The sequence below is a fragment of the Aspergillus undulatus genome (genome assembly GCF_047715775.1).
Source record: "Aspergillus undulatus strain CBS 261.88 unplaced genomic scaffold BDV17scaffold_63, whole genome shotgun sequence".
NCBI classification, from domain to species: domain Eukaryota; kingdom Fungi; phylum Ascomycota; class Eurotiomycetes; order Eurotiales; family Aspergillaceae; genus Aspergillus; species Aspergillus undulatus.
Window position 1 is genome coordinate 164506 of NW_027396667.1, and position 17228 is coordinate 181733.

The 17228-nt window shown below is 52.6% G+C and overlaps 9 protein-coding genes across 9 annotated transcripts; 3 read left to right on the forward strand and 6 right to left on the reverse strand.

Annotated features, from left to right (window-relative positions):
• Positions 1-128: 128 nt before the first annotated feature.
• On the reverse strand, positions 129-2411 carry BDV17DRAFT_273862 (class II fumarate hydratase). Its single transcript, XM_073759050.1, has 6 exons — positions 1938-2411; positions 1820-1864; positions 1728-1765; positions 1550-1665; positions 476-1493; positions 129-424 (listed from the first exon to the last, which is right to left on the reverse strand). Exons 1-6 carry the CDS (start codon positions 2169-2171, stop codon positions 238-240), a joined length of 1638 nt encoding a protein of 545 aa, XP_073611615.1. The 5' UTR covers positions 2172-2411; the 3' UTR covers positions 129-237.
• Positions 2412-2552: 141 nt separating this feature from the next.
• BDV17DRAFT_284480 (Alpha/Beta hydrolase protein) lies at positions 2553-3753 on the reverse strand (the record flags this gene model as incomplete). Its single annotated transcript, XM_073760540.1, has 5 exons — positions 2553-2810; positions 2872-3054; positions 3139-3186; positions 3237-3279; positions 3356-3753. The coding sequence occupies 5 exons, from the start codon at positions 3751-3753 to the stop codon at positions 2553-2555; spliced, it is 930 nt and encodes a 309-aa protein (XP_073611616.1).
• A 471-nt stretch (positions 3754-4224) lies between these two features.
• BDV17DRAFT_205776 (putative aspartate transaminase) lies at positions 4225-6447 on the forward strand. The gene is made up of 3 exons (XM_073755338.1): positions 4225-5771; positions 5844-5949; positions 6025-6447. The coding sequence occupies exons 1-3, from the start codon at positions 4695-4697 to the stop codon at positions 6087-6089; spliced, it is 1248 nt and encodes a 415-aa protein (XP_073611617.1). The 5' UTR covers positions 4225-4694; the 3' UTR covers positions 6090-6447.
• A 1-nt stretch (position 6448) lies between these two features.
• BDV17DRAFT_205793 (putative chitin biosynthesis protein (Chs5)) lies at positions 6449-8315 on the reverse strand. The gene is made up of 2 exons (XM_073755339.1): positions 8110-8315; positions 6449-7964 (listed from the first exon to the last, which is right to left on the reverse strand). Exons 1-2 carry the CDS (start codon positions 8179-8181, stop codon positions 6738-6740), a joined length of 1299 nt encoding a protein of 432 aa, XP_073611618.1. The 5' UTR covers positions 8182-8315; the 3' UTR covers positions 6449-6737.
• Positions 8316-8319: 4 nt separating this feature from the next.
• On the reverse strand, positions 8320-9526 carry BDV17DRAFT_273866 (uncharacterized protein; the record flags this gene model as incomplete). The annotated part of the gene is made up of 1 exon (XM_073759051.1): positions 8320-9526. A coding segment is annotated over exon 1 (581 nt), but the record flags the coding sequence as incomplete, so codon positions are not given.
• On the forward strand, positions 9527-10777 carry BDV17DRAFT_273868 (translation initiation complex factor eIF1A). Its single transcript, XM_073759052.1, has one exon. The coding sequence runs from the start codon at positions 9943-9945 to the stop codon at positions 10270-10272; it is 330 nt and encodes a 109-aa protein (XP_073611620.1). The 5' UTR covers positions 9527-9942; the 3' UTR covers positions 10273-10777.
• Positions 10705-14155, reverse strand: BDV17DRAFT_273871 (ssDNA endodeoxyribonuclease RAD1). The gene is made up of 7 exons (XM_073759053.1): positions 14118-14155; positions 13738-14054; positions 13617-13687; positions 13513-13564; positions 12991-13467; positions 11840-12935; positions 10705-11786 (listed from the first exon to the last, which is right to left on the reverse strand). Exons 2-7 carry the CDS (start codon positions 13782-13784, stop codon positions 10860-10862), a joined length of 2670 nt encoding a protein of 889 aa, XP_073611621.1. The 5' UTR covers positions 13785-14054; positions 14118-14155; the 3' UTR covers positions 10705-10859.
• Positions 14156-14515: 360 nt separating this feature from the next.
• BDV17DRAFT_295149 (uncharacterized protein) lies at positions 14516-14772 on the reverse strand (the record flags this gene model as incomplete). Its single annotated transcript, XM_073762998.1, has 2 exons — positions 14516-14577; positions 14643-14772. 2 exons carry the CDS (start codon positions 14770-14772, stop codon positions 14516-14518), a joined length of 192 nt encoding a protein of 63 aa, XP_073611622.1.
• A 974-nt stretch (positions 14773-15746) lies between these two features.
• BDV17DRAFT_295150 (WASP family protein) lies at positions 15747-17201 on the forward strand (the record flags this gene model as incomplete). The annotated part of the gene is made up of 2 exons (XM_073762999.1): positions 15747-15956; positions 16020-17201. Coding segments are annotated over 2 exons (1392 nt in total), but the record flags the coding sequence as incomplete, so codon positions are not given.
• Between the last annotated feature and the right edge of the window lie 27 nt (positions 17202-17228).

Below are 17228 nucleotides of genomic sequence, written 5' to 3' on the forward strand. Positions count from 1 at the left end.
GGACGGGTTTTGGATATCCAGAGTGTAGTTCCTTTCTTGAATAGGTCGCCACCTGAGAATGGGATGCAAGTTGTTCCTCTCCTGAGTTCCAAAAATAAGCAAGCCAAGACATTGACAATACGCAATACTGACACAAAAAATAGTACAATATATTTCCAGTATACTAGTTAGAATAGCTAAAGTCCGCTACAATGTTTTATACCTCTAGTATAACACCCTCAAACTCCTAACGCTCGTCTATTTCTTCTCCTTGGGACTCAGCATCAGCTCAGGACGGACGTACTTGTCGAAGTCCTCCTCGCTGAGAGCCTTGAGTTCCATAGCACTCTGCTTGAGGGTGAGGCCCTTCTTGTGGGCGTTCTTGGCAACCTTGGAGGCCATGTCGTAGCCAATAACGGGATTCAGGCAGGTGACAAGCATCAGACTACCAAAGTTAGTAATTAAATTTAGATATGTAAAAGTAGGCAAGACCTACCTCTCGTGAAGGAGAGAGTTGATTCTAGGCTCATTGGCCTCAAGACCAACGACAAGGTTCTTCTCGAAGCTCTTCATGCCGTCGGCAAGGATACGCACGCTGTGCAGCAGGTTGCGGATCATGAGGGGCTTGAAGACGTTGAGTTCGAACTGGCCGTTCATGCCGCCAATGGTGGCAGCAACGTGGTTACCCATAACCTGGGAGCAGACCATGGTCAGGGACTCGCACTGGGTAGGGTTGACCTTTCCAGGCATGATGGAAGAACCGGGCTCGTTCTCGGGGAGGATAAGCTCGCCGAGACCGCAGCGGGGACCAGATCCGAGGTAACGGATATCCTGGGCAATCTTGAACAGAGAGCTAGCAAGAGTGTTCAGGGAGCCAGAAGCCTCAACGATGGCATCGTGGGCAGCAAGAACCTCAAACTTGTTGGGGGCGGTCTTGAACTCGGTGCCGGTCAGCTTGGAGACCTCGGCAGCAATAGCCTCATCGAAACCCTTGAAGGTGTTGAGACCAGTGCCGACAGCAGTACCACCCTGAGCAAGGTAGCGCAGGTGAGGCAGAGAGGCCTGGACGCGCTCGATGTTGCGGTCAAGCTGGGCAACGTAACCGGAGAACTCCTGGCCAAGGGTAAGAGGAGTAGCGTCCTGCAGATGGGTACGGCCAATCTTGATAATGTGCTCAAAGTTCTCGACCTTCTTCTGGAGAGCGTTGCGGAGGCTGGTCAGGGCAGGCAGCAGAGTGTTCTCGAGCTCCACAACGGCAGCAATGTGCATGGCAGTGGGGAAAGAGTCGTTGGACGAAGCAGACATGTTGACGTGATCGTTGGGGTGGACGGGCTTCTTGGAGCCCATCTTACCTCCCAGAATCTCAATGGCACGGTTGGAGATGACCTCGTTCGAGTTCATGTTGGACTGGGTACCAGAACCGGTCTGCCAGACGACCAGAGGGAAGTGGTCCAGGAGCTTGCCATCGGCGACCTCGGCGGCCGCCTGCTTGATGGCCTCGCCAATCTTGGGGTCTAGAACTAATTAATACACATTGACTTGGTAGAGAGCTCCGCAGTTTGATGCTTACCGAGGCCGTAATTCATGTTGACGGTGGCAGCGGCACCCTTCAGGATACCGAAGGCCTTGACGACGGCATCGGGCATGCGGTCCTGAGGCTGGTTGATATCGAAGTTGCCCAGGGAACTATTCATCCGTCAGCCATTCATTCCGCTCTTTTGCATATTCAATCAACATCATCATCATACCGCTGAGTCTGAGCACCCCAGTACTTGTCGGCGGGGACCTAGATCTGTTCGTCAGACCTTGTATAGGATCGTTTCGGAATTGCCTGTCGTACCTTGATTTCGCCGAAGGCGTCACTCTCAGTGCGGGATTCGGAAGCCTATGTTCGCCAAAGTTAGCCTTGTCTGATCAGCGGCTTAATCTGATCCCGCAGAACCATTGAAGTACCATACCATTGTGACGGTCGAGCTGAAAGATCTCTTGTTTGAGAAAGACTGGAAAAACTCAAGGCGGGGGAACTGTAGTGACTGTCGGCTATTGGAGCTCAGCGCACGTCGGCTAGTGAGCGAAGCGGGGGAGCGAGCAGCCAACGTCAGGCCGGTGCGGGCAACTGCGGAGGTGTTGGATGCTCTGGCGACCGCATGTGTCACGGAGCTCATCGAGCGCACCGCGGTTCGGGAGGCCATGGCGAAAGATTAAATGCGGGAGAGTATAAAAAGGTCGGGAACCCGAGAGACGAAGTAGATGCAGAGCTTGTGCTAGCAGCAATTGGGGGTATTATGCCCACTAGAGGAGAAAACAAGGGAGAAAAAGTGCTCCGAAAGGCGGCCAACACAACAACTTAAGGATTCAGCACTCTGCGACCTTCGACAGCTTCTGGAAGCCTTCACTTTGAGCTGCCCTCCGAAGCGGCCGGCCGATTTCTCCCGGCCCGGTATTACGGTTACGCGACTGCTGATGTCAGAGCAGGAAATGCATGAAAATTGTGTATGGTACGGTTTCACGTCTCAGCGGATAAACCAAGATCCTCTAGTTCCCTTCATCCTAAACACCGTCTCCATGTTCTTCTAGGACAGCAATTCCTTCTTCATCGTGTCAATCACTTTCGCATTGAACATCTTGGCAGACTCCAAGATGTCGTCCAAACCGCTAAAGGTGTGCGGAGCTCCTGGGACCCCGACCAATTCTACTCGTCCGCCGGCCACTTTCAGCTTGTCCGCATACACTTCGGCTTCGTCTCGCAGAGGGTCCATTTCGGCACTGAAAACCAACGCTGGCGCTAGATTGGAGAAGCTGGAGGCCAGCATGGGAGAAATCTTCCAGTCCTAGGTTGAATTTGCGGTGAGAATCTGAACACAGGCAATAATGACCTTTTGAGCAACTTACTTCGTCCGACAGAGCAGGACGAGGCACGCCCAGGAAATGTTTATGGAAGTATGACATCCTGGCAACTGGCAAAGCTATCGTGTACTCCATCTCGCGGTATGACTCGTATGGGCAACCTTCCCGGTCGAATTGACCATCAGGCGTGAAAGGGCTGTGCAAGTCGCAGACGGGCACCACAAGGGCCTGCAACGCAAGCGGGATTTTGGCGTTTCGACAGTGATGAGCTATCACCGCCGAAAGATGACCCCCAGCCGATGGTTAGCCTACTGAGATCCTGTTCACATCGAGATGGAATTCATCTGCTCGCGACCGAACCTAAAGAAACAGGTCAGGGCAAGGGGCAAATGCACCGCCAGAAGACGAACCCAGTTGAAGGCCGCCCAGCAGTCATCTACTGCGGTGGGAAATCTATACTCTGGCGCGAGTCGATAGTCCACATCAAACGCCACCAGTTGACCCGCGAGTCCATCAACGAGGCGTTTACAAGTCATGATCAGTCGCAAGGTTCCCAAACACCCAGCCACCTCCGTGGAAGTTGACGTAAACGGCTCTCTTCTTGGGCTTTCCTTGTTCGTCGAGGATAGATGCGGGCTCGAAAATGCGGACCTTGATCTCTCCGTCTTTAACCGCGCATGTCTGCTCAGTGATGCGGAAAATATCCGGTCCTGCAGCACGGCCGTAGGAAGTCAAGTACTTGGCCGGGTCTTTGCGAAAGGCTTCAATCGACACCTCATGAGTATGCAGCCGCCCCGCATTGTACTTGTTGTAGTACTGAACGTAGACTGGGTCGAAACGAGGGACTAGTTCCGTAGGTATACTATTATGCAGAGGCTGGACGATAGATGCAGGACGCAGTTCATGCAGGTCCTTATTTCCCGCCATTGGCTACTAAGCAAACAAAGAAGGTCTTATGGTTGAGATATCAGAGGTTTGGTACACAAGCAATAGAAACGGATGTCAAAGTGGTGGCTGCGATGAAGATGAAGATGCGGGGGTGTGATCCTCTCCCTTCTTCCAACACCTGATCTTTCTCTTCGTCTCCAACGCCTTGGAAGCCTGAAGCAGAAACCCTCAAGGACGCAATGTTGTAGTACGAGTCCACTAACTCACCCATCATTAATGATCATTCGATAGCGCTCTTGATCATTATCACCGTCAACCATTCACCAGAGATCTCGAATCCCCTCGGCCCGCTGGTCGGTTACCGCCGGCTATTTCACCAACCCGCTGGATGGCCACCCCAAATTGATTACTACATACATCCAGCTGACTTCTGGCTTCATGGATCGGTCTAGGGAATCAAGAGGATTTCCGACTATCCCATCATGTCGAGCAAATCAATTGACGTGAATGTGGTTGCGGGCACGGGACCATATCCGGGCCCGCGCACGAAATGTTGAGAACGTATGGATGACTACGAGTGAAACCGCCGTCACTGGCGTATCAGTCCGCTTCTACTCTCTTGGCTAGGCACACAAGATGAAAGGACCTTATACGCTCGAGGAGGACCAGAATCAAGCGGCTGTAACTGCCAGGTCAGTTCTGTCTGGTTCCAAAAGAACTTTTTTTGAGGAACCAATGACATTGGCAACCAGCAGTCAATTCATAGGGGCGATATCGGTCCCATTATGCCAACCCAGGACGCCACAAGATCTATATCTTGATGCTTTTTCCGGCTCTCTGTATGTCGCAGGCTTTGACTAATACATACATGACGTTCGCGGGAAGATCTCGCCTAGTATAAAAGTGCATCCACTTCTCCACTCCGATTCCGCACTTCACATCTGCGCAACCCCTCTGCAGGACTTTGGACATCAATCACGATGACCGTTCTCACCGTCAATCCAGTACCTCCGGACGAGATCTTCGCCCTCAATCGCGCATACACAGACGATGATCACCCGCAAAAGGTCAACCTCGGTGTAGGTGTCTACCGCACCAACGAGGGCCAGCCATGGCCTCTGCCCGTTGTCCAAGAAGCCGAGAAGCAGCTCGCAAAGGAGAACAATCTCATGCGCCACGAATACACAGCCATTGAAGGCGACAGAGCTTTCCTACCAATTGCCCGGGACCTCATGTTCGGCTTCGACGCGGACTCCAGCTCTGAGAAACAAGAATCAGCGAAGGCACGCATTGCTACCGTCCAGACAGTCGCTGGCACAGGCGCGAACCACCTCGGTGCCCTTTTCCTCAAGACACACATGAAGCCTCGAACCGTCTGGCTCTCCAACCCTTCCTGGGCGAACCACCTCACAATTTGGGAGCTCGCAGGCGTGCCCCGCAAGACCTACCCCTACTACTCCGCCGCCACCCGTTCCTTCGACTTCGAGGGCATGATGTCCACCCTCGAATCTGAAGGCCAGGAAGGCGACGTCGTCCTCCTCCACGCCTGCGCCCACAACCCCACAGGTCTGGACCCTAACAAGGAACAATGGCGCGCCATCATCGACCTCTGCGAGCGCAAGCGCATCTTCCCCTTCTTCGACTCCGCATACCAGGGTTTCGCCTCTGGGTCAGTAGACGAAGACGCCTACGCCGTGAGATACGTCCTCAACGAGAAGCCGCACATGGAGTTCTGCGCCGCGCAGAGCTTCTCCAAGAACTTCGGTCTCTACGGTCAGCGCGTCGGCGCATTCCATTACGTCCTTAATGTGGGATCCGAAGATCTCCGCGACACAGTTGCCGTGAACCTCTGCCATATCATCCGCGGCGAGTACTCTATGGGGCCCACGGCCGGGTGCAGCATCGTCAAGAAGGTCCTCACAAGCCCCGAGCTCACGGCGCAGTGGCATGACGATCTCAAGACCATGAGCTCGCGCATCATCTCTATGCGACAAGCACTCTACGACGAGCTTGTTAGGCTCCAGACCCCGGGTACCTGGAAGCATATTGTTGAACAGGTAGACTCCCTCCCTCTCTCTCTACTCTTTCCAGATTGGTCAATCCTTCAATTGATCTAACCATTCCCGCAGAACGGCATGTTCTCCTACACCGGCTTGACCCCCTCACAAGTCTACGCCCTAAAGGACAAATACCACATCTACCTGCTCAAGTCCGGCAGAGCCTCGATCAGCGGGCGTGAGTTCTAATTCCCACTCCTTCATTCCCATTTTCCGTTTCATTGCATCTAACGAGCTTTCTCCTTCATCACAGTGAGCTCCAAGAACGTAACATACGTCGCCAGAGCCATCGACGAGGTCGTACGGAACATCAACTAGACAATTCTAAATTAGAAGGCATACGTACTAAGCGACACTACTAGATATGTGAATGAGACACGTAGTGATGCAGTACATGACCTATCTGAATAGGAGGCGTCCAAGGGAGGAGCGACCGGGGTAACCTCCTGATTCTGTCGCACCTGCCTTCGAAGTGCAATGGAGTTTAAGCAACGCAATTTAAGGAAGGAACCATTTGCTCGTCGCACCTGCCTTGCGAATATATATTGATCGTGCGAGGTCGAGAAGGTGAGGCCATCTGCACTTCCAAGTTAGAATTGGAAAGACCGAAGTAGCAAATGGAATAGACAAGGACTAGAAGCTGAATAGTCCTAGGTCTGATTGGAGACACGATTAGTGAATATCTTGATTGCTCGTGACACGAATCATTAAAGAGAACTATCTAAACTGAACCCTCTACTATACAGAATGGTAGCTAATACGTCGAGGTCAACAAAGATAAAGCAAATAAAATATGACAGCAATAATTGAGAATAATGTAGAGATAGAAGGCAACAGCTGCGTGATGGCATGGCGTTAGAGAATCATCCGCAAGGAGTCAGTCATAAAATGAGGTCAAACAGGTAAGGTAGGAGTAAAATATACAGTACTCGAACGCAGCGCTGAACAGTCAGTTGATTAAAGGAATTAGAGAGGCACCTCGTTGAAATCCGACTCCCCGTTGCTATCCTTTCCCTTACCCTTCTCCTCTTCCTTAGGGCTTGATGTATCCCCGTCGTCTTCTTCGTGGTCTTCTTCTTTCGCCTCTTGCTCCTTGGGCTCTTCACGCGAGCTTTCAACCTTGACTTCATTTCCATTGGCATCTACATCAACTATTGACGCCGTCTCTGACTTGATATCACCATTAGTTTCGGGCTCGTCCTTTGGTGGTGTCATAGGTTGAGTATCCTTAGCCTCAGAGTCCTCGTCCTTTGGAGGTGGCTGCGGCGGGTTCTCTGCTTCCTCAGAAACTCTATCATCGTCTTCTGCCTTTGGCTGTCCGCTCATATTAGCCCCGGGGAACGGAGTGGGAGGTGGCTCAGAAGTGTTTAGTGTCCCTTCTTGTTGGTTGCCAGGAAGAGATAGGGATTGCGACTGAGATTGATGCGAAGGGGACGCTATGGAGGACGTGGTGCGTTGATGTTGTGTCGAGCCATGAAGAGCACCGAGTTGTCGGGCCTTAGGGTCGGCGTTGAGATAGTATCCCCTCACGCTAACGATAGTGCCCTCTGCCTCACAGGCATCCACCCATTCCGGTACCACGACGGGGATGTTCATTTCGACCGCCTTCTCCCATAGCGGACCTCTACCTTCAGTACAGACAAAGTGCGTAGTATCGATTCGGACTGAGTCGATGAGCTTTCCGCCAATGCGGTCCAGAGCCTCGGCCAGGGCATCCTTTCGTTGAGGGTGGAGGACACCAGTGGTGACTGTGATACCAGACAGGTCCGTCATCTTGTGCGTCCGGCAGGTCAGCTTCTCCGATTGGTATGTACCGGCAGTCGTGCGTAGGACGAGGTGGAAAGTGTATTCCGAGTGGATGGCGAGACCACTTATCTTGGTGCTGCGCGTCTCGAGCGGCCGGGGGATGGAACCCGCCTTGGAGCCATTGCGGTATAATGAAAGTGTCTTTAGAGACGCGGTAGCAAGGTCAATAGGGTCCCATTCGAGGACAAGGGAGGTCTGCGTAGCGTTGCGGAGGCGGAGGACTGGTGGTGAAGGAGTCTTAATGCCGTAGGTGTTGAGTATACGCTTCTGAAGACTCTGAAAAGCAGCTGCATTGGCAGCTTCTGCGGAGTTATTGCGCGATACAGTGATATCAACGATGCTTCCGGAGGTGATGTTGTTAGGGAGGAGGACCGAGGGGAATTCAATCTAGGAGCAAGTTTAGCTTTGGTCGCCACGTGGGATGAGAGGTGAAAACTATTGTTCCCTGCTACTGTTGACAGTTCCAGAGAGGACCCGCAACCAGGCAATAGTTCCTCCAAGTGAATCATTTTTGGGCAATGGGAGTGCTCACGAGGCGGTTGTCCTGGGTCAACAAGACGGCGACCCCAGCGTCGACCTTTCCAACGGTCAGGGAGACCAGCATTCTGGCGCACGGGCTCTAATCGACAATGCCACTAATCACGGTACATCCAGGGCGATGGAGGGAACTGAATAGAAGCGCTGAATGTCTTGTCAGCGGTGATGCCTGAAAAGGAGATGAAGTTGGCTTTGATTGTCTGGAGATCGGCCCCAGTTAGCGAAGATGCCAAGCTGCGCCAGACTGGGGAGCCGCATGTGTCAGGAGCATTCGTCATCACGAGACTGGAAGTTATTGTTATGCTCCGAGCATCGAGGTATTCTTTCCAAGTTCCCTGGCTCAGGGTATTGTGCATTTAGAAATCCATGTCTATCTTCATTTCGTGATCTCGGTACAAACACATCAAAGTGTATATTACGGCTAATAATACATGGGTATCACTTTACATTCATTAAAAAATAAACACCCGATGTTCGGGCCTAGGAAGCTCTATCCTTCGTTTTTGATTTCCCACGGCTGCGCTGTTTATGTTTTTGCCCTGTTCTCGGCCCCTGTTGTCCTCCTTGGGTCTTAATGAGCATCCATTGTTGCTTCTGGATCAAAGCGTCCACCACGGTGCCCATCTCCTTCCGCCACGCTAGACCGTCCCCCTCAAGAGATGCCGGAGAGAGATAGATAGTGAGAGTGCCCTTCATGTTTCCCGAGGACTCGGTGACAGTCTGAGAAAGTGGAGTGTCTGAGCGTATCCTTTTGCCCTCTGCGTCGTATCCGCGCGCTTTCATTTCGTGTGTGAAGGCTGCTCGCGCTCTTCGCGCACACCACGATCGGACCACTTTTTTGTGACTTGATAATGAAGCGGTTGAGACTCTCCACCACAGAGTATTCCGATCACGGTTATCGCACATGTACCTGATCTTCGGCAGAATCGGATTGCCGGGGGAGTACAGGATGTACCGCTGAGCAATTGCCGTCAGGAGCTGCTTTGGGGCATATTTGGCCGAGAATAGCGTCGTGGGTACCAGCAATTTCGACATTTTCATGGACAATACACCACAGAGAGAAGAAGGAATCGGCCCATGGGGTTCATAAAGCGTCGGAAGCGAGACGCAGAACAGGTATCCAGGGGTGCAATTGGCAGCCGGAAGAGAACGGTGCCGACCAGCAAAGAACGAAATCAAGATCAATAAGGACCTCTGAGAACTGAAAGGTTTCCAGCTCAAACAATCCAGCATAAAATTCAGGCGGGTGAGCGGAGATAGAATCGGCTTTGGCTTGTGGCGAGCTTTAGGCGGAGTTCAGGCCGCCACCATCGCTGACATAAGCCATCACAAACCTGATTGAGAGCGAGATTTAAAGGCACAAAGTCACCCCACTTTCACCTCTCTTTGGCTGCCCATTTCCTTTCATCTCTTCCGGTCTCCTTTACGATTTTCTGATCCGGCATACCGCTCCCAGCAACTCCAACTGCTAGGGACCCTTCAGTATGCCCAAGAACAAGGGAAAGGTATGGCTCACCGTCTCTCTTCTCCAATCACCCCGCCTTGCCATATTTTCGCTGTGTGCCGCCCAACTTCGCCTCCGCGCCTACCGCACATTTTGCCAGCAGTATTCTCTGTGCTCTGAGACGGACATATTGCCCAGGGTGGCGAAAGGAGTGACAAGTGTTTGGAGCAGTTTTACGCTTCGTTCTCGCCATCAACTACAGATGCTAACAAAATCTACGTATAGGGCGGTAAGAACCGTCGTCGCGGAAAGAACGAGAACGACAACGAGAAGCGTGAACTCGTGTTCAAGGAAGAAGGCCAGGAGTATGCGCAGGTCGTGAAGATGCTCGGCAACGGCCGTCTCGAGGCCCTCTGCTTCGACGGCGAAAAGCGACTCGCACACATCCGTGGCAAGCTTAGGAAGAAGGTCTGGATCAACCAGGGCGATATCATCCTCCTTTCGCTGCGTGACTACCAGGACGAGAAGGGCGACGTCATCATGAAGTACACCGCCGACGAGGCCAGAAGTCTGAAGGCCTACGGCGAGCTGCCCGAGCACGCCAAGATCAACGAGACCGACACCTACGGGCACGAAGGTTTCGAGGACAACGTCGAGTTCGACGAGGACCGCGACAGCGAAGAAGAGAAGGAAGTCGATATCGACGATCTCTAAACTCCTTACCCACCACCGATATCTTTATCCATATTCCCACAAGAGCCGCTGGGTTCTTCCCGCCAGCTTCGACTCTTTCGGCCCTTCGTTTCTATTATTGGCGTAGCCACCCACACACCATTGCGCGGCGACAAATCCACCGTCTTGTCTTTCATGAGCGGTAATAGATGCGTGACGAGACATCGGGGTTTGCGGGCCCTCCCCGCTTCGGCCAATTCGGAAGACCTGTGCTCTGTCAAGCTTCAAATATGGATCATTGATATTCGGAACACCGAAGGGTTGTTTTATGACGATGATGGATTGGATATACGTCCCTCTCCCGTATATGTCATTGTGAAAAGCGCTCTTCAGGTTTTACAGTAAAAGGACGCGGCGCGTGCAGGGTCAGCTGTGCTGATCTTTCGCGTCAACGATCCCTCTTTCTATTTCCTTTCTTACGCACCTTGCTCGTTTCTTTTATGTTGAAAAAGCTTGGATGATAGATTAATGAAAGGGTTATGAATCATAGATTTTCCTACAATTCGTAATCTATCCTCATGAGTAATGGATCCTTTCACCATAGTAAATCGTACAGGACGTCGTCAACCTCAGCCCCCCTCAAACACACTCTTCCGAAAGAACCCAACAACCTGTCTCGCAGCCTCCCGCCCCATAAACGGATCCAACTGCTCAACATCCATATTCGCAATCTCCGCAATATTTCCCGTCTCCAGTATCAACCTCTCCAACACCTGAGGCGATACACCCGGAACAGCCCTCAACATCTCCTGCGGCAACAGGTTAAACGTCCTATGCTCGATCCCCGAAGCCGTCATGACGTCGCCAGACCCCGTCTCTTCCGTGATATCTACATCGAGACCGATCTGCACGGCCCGGACAGGGTCCGGCTCCGGCGCGTTCTTCTTTAGCTCTGCGAAAATCTCGGCTGTTTGGTAGGGGCTAGACGACCAGATTATCTTTAATCGGGGGAAGGCTAGTGCTAGGAGGACGAGAAGGTGCTGTGCTGATTTCGGTACGGAGGGGTTAATAAGCGCGCTGCTGGACGACAAGGACGTCGTGACGGTCCCCGAAGACGAGAACCCAAAGTCCGTGAGGAAGGTGGTCCCCGGTGTAGAGGCCGACGTGAACGCGTCGAAAGTGAACGATTTGTTCTCGTCGAATTCGATCAGCAGGAGGGGGGACTTGTAGTGCTGCGTCATTGTTTCCGCTTGGTTGTAGAGGCGCCCGTTGCGTAGGGATGAGAGCAGGTCGCGGACGGACTTGCGCTCGACGCAAATGTCCGGCGTGAGGACGTAGTCGCCGACTGTTATTTGGCAGGGGACGATGATCATGTTGTTGCCGTGGAGGAGGGAGGGGAGCGCGGAGCGGAACTCGCGGACGTCGACAACGACGCGTGGGGGTGAGGCTGTTGCTGTTAGGCGGCCGCCGCCGGCGATGCGGGTGTTTACTGTTCGGAGGAATTGTTCTTGGGGGTCTTCGAGGCTTTTGTCGTGGGTGAGGGTTACGGCCATATTCTGTTGTGTTGGGTTAGCTTTAGGTTTTGGGGTTGGGGGAGGGTGTGTCTTACGCTCTTCTCTTTGATGAGCTTTGTGAATGAGTCCTTCTCGCGCCTTACGGCACTCAGGTACCGTTGCTCTTCGACAGAGCCGCCGTAGTACATGAAGTATACTCGCACGTTTCTTCCCACGTGCGAGCTGCGGTACACTTCTACTCGGCGAATGAACGCAGGGTCGGGCTCATGCATTATGATATAGCGAGGGCGGACCTCTTCGAGGATATGCTCATCCATGTCGCCGTCGAACGGATGTACCATGACCAAATCATCCATATCGTACAGTTCGTAGAAATCACCCATGTCCTCAAAGTCATCTATGATGATCTCTTCTTTGATAGTTTCCTCGACTTCCGTCGGCTGGATTTCATCCAGAAGACCAGACATCTGATCCGAAGCCTCGGTCTCTGTTTGAACGCTGCTATTCGGTGGACGAGGCATTGCGACTGAGACCGCACCTCCACCGCGGACTCGACGCCGTTTGTTCGGAGGAGCCCTTCCTTGTTGAGGCGACAGGCGCGGCGAGTCCCGGCTTGACCCTGCCTGAGGTGCCTCATTTGCTGGTTGTCCTGACAGGTTCTTGTTAACATTGGACAAGGAGCGTTTCCAGTTGATATAATCCCTTAGCTTCCGGCGCAGCATCACATCTCCGGAGCGTCTTTTCTCTTGCTTGTCTTCATCTGCATCATCCGGCCTCTCATCTTCCACTTTGGTATGCATGGTTCCCAGGTACTCTCGAAGTTGACGGCACATGCGTTGATCAGCGCACATTATCAGCACTGTGCTATTCGATTCATCTGTGTTGACGGGGCTCAGATAAGCATCTGTTTCAATTTCCTCAAGGATCTCGGCGAGAGCCTCCCATTTCGGTTGTTCCTCCAATACAGGCCGAAGTGTAGTGGGCAAGGAATTCATAGATGAATACGCGGGAGCGTTGCCAATCTTCCCTTCATATACTCGAGATCTCGCTGTCTGGAAAAGAACATGGGCGGCGTCGAGAAACAGCCAAGGTGAATAGTTGTGTCTCGTAGACCCTGGGGGTGGGGAATGCGCTGTCACGATGGTATCTAGATATTTCACAAACGAGACAGCATCGTAAGTGAGCAGAGCACTGGTCATTGTCAGTAAGCGCAAGCCAAAAATCCAAAAGCAGCTTAATGACGTACTGGAGTATTGCCCGAAGGTCACTGAGGTCGCTCACGATCTGTCTAGTTCTAGAACTCACGCGATGCCACATGGGGTCAAGTTGACGCCTGATAGCAATGTCGAAGCTTCTATGCAGGGCACTGTCCAACGTCCAATCAGCCATATCTAAGCCTGTGTTTGCCTTCTTGAGCTCTCCGATGCAGAGCTCGACGCACTCGAGAACCGCGTTCTGTATTTCTCGCATCTTGTCGGTCATGGGGATCTCAAGCTCAATTACTTCAGCCTTTCGATGGCCTTCCAGCGATTCGGCAACTGTAACGTGAAAACGCGGCCATAATGACGCTTTCCGCAGAAACAGGTTCCGGAGTGAGTTGGCCAATGGCGCAAAGCCTGTCGTGAAAGGTTCAGGAGAGTCAGAGAACGCTTTTAGGAAACCGCTTTTGTTGGCGTGACGAAAGATCCGGATAATGAACGCTTCGGTCGAGGTCGCCACGATTCTATCTAGTCAGCTTGGTTACAGCGAGTTGGAGGCAGAGTCTTACTTGTCAGCGTGGAGTACCACCAGTCCCGTCACCTTTTCTGGATCAAGGAGCTCTGGAGCAGGTCAGTAGGTCGAACGCTAGAGTCACTAGTTGGGAGGAACCACTCGACAACAAGTCCACAACTAGTATTCTAGATGTTACACTCAGAATACCACCCTCGGCGTATATCTTCTCTCTAGAACACTGTCAATATTCAAGCTCAGGATTTTGGAATGGCACACACACCGCATGGGTACCGTAGCTCTATCTGTATTGATGACCTTGAGGCCCATGGCGAGAGGAGTTTTGCTAATCGCATAATGCTCGGCCAAAGCTTCGAGTCGTCAACAACGCTCCGCTTGCCGGGTCACAGCTCGCAACATACCCTCGCCGATCCATTCGTTTTCGCGATCGTCTGCGCCAACCAGCAGAACCAGGTTATTTCCCACTGCATCATAGAAATGAAGTAGATTCGTTATCAGGCGGAGGAGCCCCAGGCCCCGAGCGAGGATGACCAGCTCATCGTCCCCGCGGAGTTCGGTGAAGATGTCCTGCTGGAATTGCTGCAAGGTTTATGATCAGCGGCGGAAACACGATTTTTCAGGACATGAGCATAGAGAACGTACTAACGGCAAGGACAGCTTCACCGGCGCATTCTGTCGTTCAGGCGGCATGAGGAGCCTCTTGACGCGAGCAGAGCTTCTGATCGCGCAGTGACGAGGATGTCCAACACATGGTCACGTGGTATGATGCAATCTATACAGGCCTCCATCCCAGCTTGTTCTCCAACTTCATAATTGATGTAGAAGGAATTAGGAGGTGTTAACCCCATTAATTGCCCTTTATCAACATGACGAGCGGGATTGGCAGGTCTAAGTGTCATATACTGTTTTGCATAAATGACTACTTGTTTACTCAAGCATCTTCAATAAACAATCTCAGTCAGATTAAGCTAATTCCGGATAATAACCACGTAACTCGTTATATTGTCATCCACATCTCGTCCTGTGGTAACACGGATAATTTATTTGTTCAGCTCCTTCATGCGTGCCTCGATCTCCTCTCTAGACGTCTTGGGTGGCATGTCTGCTAGTCATTAGCTGTCTGGAAGACGTTTGACCGTTAGATGGACTAGAAGAGATGAAACTCACTGTCAGGAATTTGGGGACCCTTTGAGAGATGATCTTGGGCAGTGGCTTTCTTGATCTGGTCTTGAGAACTCGAAGAATCGTCGTCGTTGCTTCCTGGAGCGAAAGTCTTGGGATCTGGCAGGACAGGCATTATTGTGATGAATGGAAGTTGATGCCGTGAGATAGACTGTTCTGATAATAAAACTTTTGACTGGGTACGTAGATAGATCAACAAAGTCCGTGCGTGTCGCTTTGGATGAATGATGGAGAAAGTGACTGCCTGGAGGTTACGACTTTACACTTTATATGCTCGTTGAGCATGCGAAGTATAATGACGTCATTTAAGGAAGTGCAGAGATCCGAACCAGGGCCGAGCATGTCGATACGGAGTATACAGAGTACTTTTGTAGTGCTTGGTGGTTTTGCTGGTTTCATATGTGTGGGAAGATGTGGTGGTTTTGGCAGTTGCGCGCTGTTGAGAAGTTCCTTTGTAGACCCTGACTAAATATATAGTTTCGCCTAATTTTGGTAGTAGTTTCGATCATGGATGACCAACGTCAACACAAAATTTCCTACATTTTATGAATGCTAGCGGCTCTCCTTACTTTCAACCAGTTCAATTTAAGCGCAGTAGCTATACAAAGGTTAGAGATGTGCACAGTGTACCTCGCAACCGACACTATGGCGTAAGGCTGCTGTTGCCCAGTCGCATGGAGTTCCCCACCGGGCGGTGCCTCTTTAGTGCCTGCCACTCCGCTCGCCGTCTGCCCGTCACTGTCAACTTCAACTCCGCGACTCGACTTGCTTCTGTCGCCTCTCAACACATTCTCCGGAGACCTCACCCTTCGGATTTACTGAGAAAACTTATATCGCTTCCCTTGACCCCACTCGAAGAACCCCAACGACGGTCTCATAGTACCCACATCCTAGTTCCCAGTCAGTTACGATCCGTCTGCCGCCGACAGGATTAGCTACGTATCTCTGTGCCTAGGGAACAAGCGATCTCCGTTCCTCTGCAATACATCTGCAATGTGCTTAGGGAACCTCACTTAAAAAAAGCCCCTCCTCTTAGTGTCCTATATTCCCACCCGCTCGACTCCGCAACCAAGCCCAGCCTAATTCGACATGCCATCTATTCTAAGTGATGCCGATAAGGAGACGGTTAAGAGAAATGTCCCGAAGCCGGCAAACAAGATACATGCAGTAGCGGTTGCGCGGCTCTTTGTCGCCTATCCAGATCCGCACAAATGGACGTATACCGGCTTACAAGGCGCCGTTGTGCTGGCTAATGACTTGGTCGGGCGCACATTCTGGCTGAAGTTGGTGGATGTATCGGTGAGTGATAAGCAATGGCTCTTCTCAGACTACATTCTAACGTCGCGGTTTTGCCTCTTGTAGCCTGCTGGCAAAGGTGTTATCTGGGACCAGGAAATATATGAGAACTTCCAGTACAACCAAGACCGAACGTTCTTCCACACTTTCGAATTGGACGATTGCGCCGCCGGCTTATCGTTTGCGGATGAGAAGGAGGCAAAGACGTTCATAAAGAAAATGATAGAGCGGGAAAAGAACGCCAGCAAAGAGACACGCCAGACCCCTTTCGCGTCGACCCGAGGACAAGGCCCTGCACCAGTTGCGAACGGAAAGTCTGGCGGCATGGGCCGATCAATCTTCGGCAGCCTGTTGGGACGGTCAAGTGCACCAACGCAAATAACACCTGCGGAACTCCCCCCTGCGCCTACCATTCAAGTCGCTCCACCACCCCCCGCACCGAGTACCACCCCGCCACGCAAGGAATTGCCTTTTGATACAAGTGATCCGTCATGGAAAGGACTGCTAAGCGAGCTCGAGGCAATGGGTTTCACGGAGGACCAGATTGCAGACAATGCCGACTTCATCAAGTCATACATTGAGCAGAAGCAAGCCACCGAGGCACAGTCTGCAACACCTCCTGGTGACGACCGGAGAGGCAAGGCGCCTCCCCCACCTCCTCCGTCTGTACCACCTCCTAAGGCTAGTGCCGTCAGCCCTCAGCACACTGGCAGTAGTTCAGGCAGCCGACGCGGTGCTCCACCACCACCACCACCCTCACGCAAGACTCAAGCCAAGGCAGACGAAGACGTAGCTCCCACCCCTCCTCGGGAACCGTCGCCGCCGCGGGAAAGGTTCCGTGCACCTCCTGCTCTTCCAGATGCTGGCAAGTTTGCGCGTACACCTGGCCCAGCTCCACCTGCACGTCCGAGAGCGTCGTCTGGAACCAACGTTGGACCTCCCCCGCCGCCTCGACCCCCAAAGGCACCAATGGATGATGGTCCGCCTCGATTCGGAGTTCCACCACCCTTCCAAGGAGAACGAAAGGTGTCAGCTCCGCCGGCGCCCCCAAGGAGTAGCCCAGGAGGACCTCCGCCCCCTCCACCTCGCACAGCAAGCCCTGCATCCCCTCCACAACTTCCCCCCAAAGTTCCTGCCTTCCCCTCATCTGGGCCCCCGCCGCCCCCACCAAGAAGCCCGGCCTCTCAACCACCGCCTCCGCCGCCGCCTGTCGCATCCCGGCCTATACCCCCGCCCCCTGCAACCTCAGTTCCGCCTCCGCCGCCGCCGGTTTCG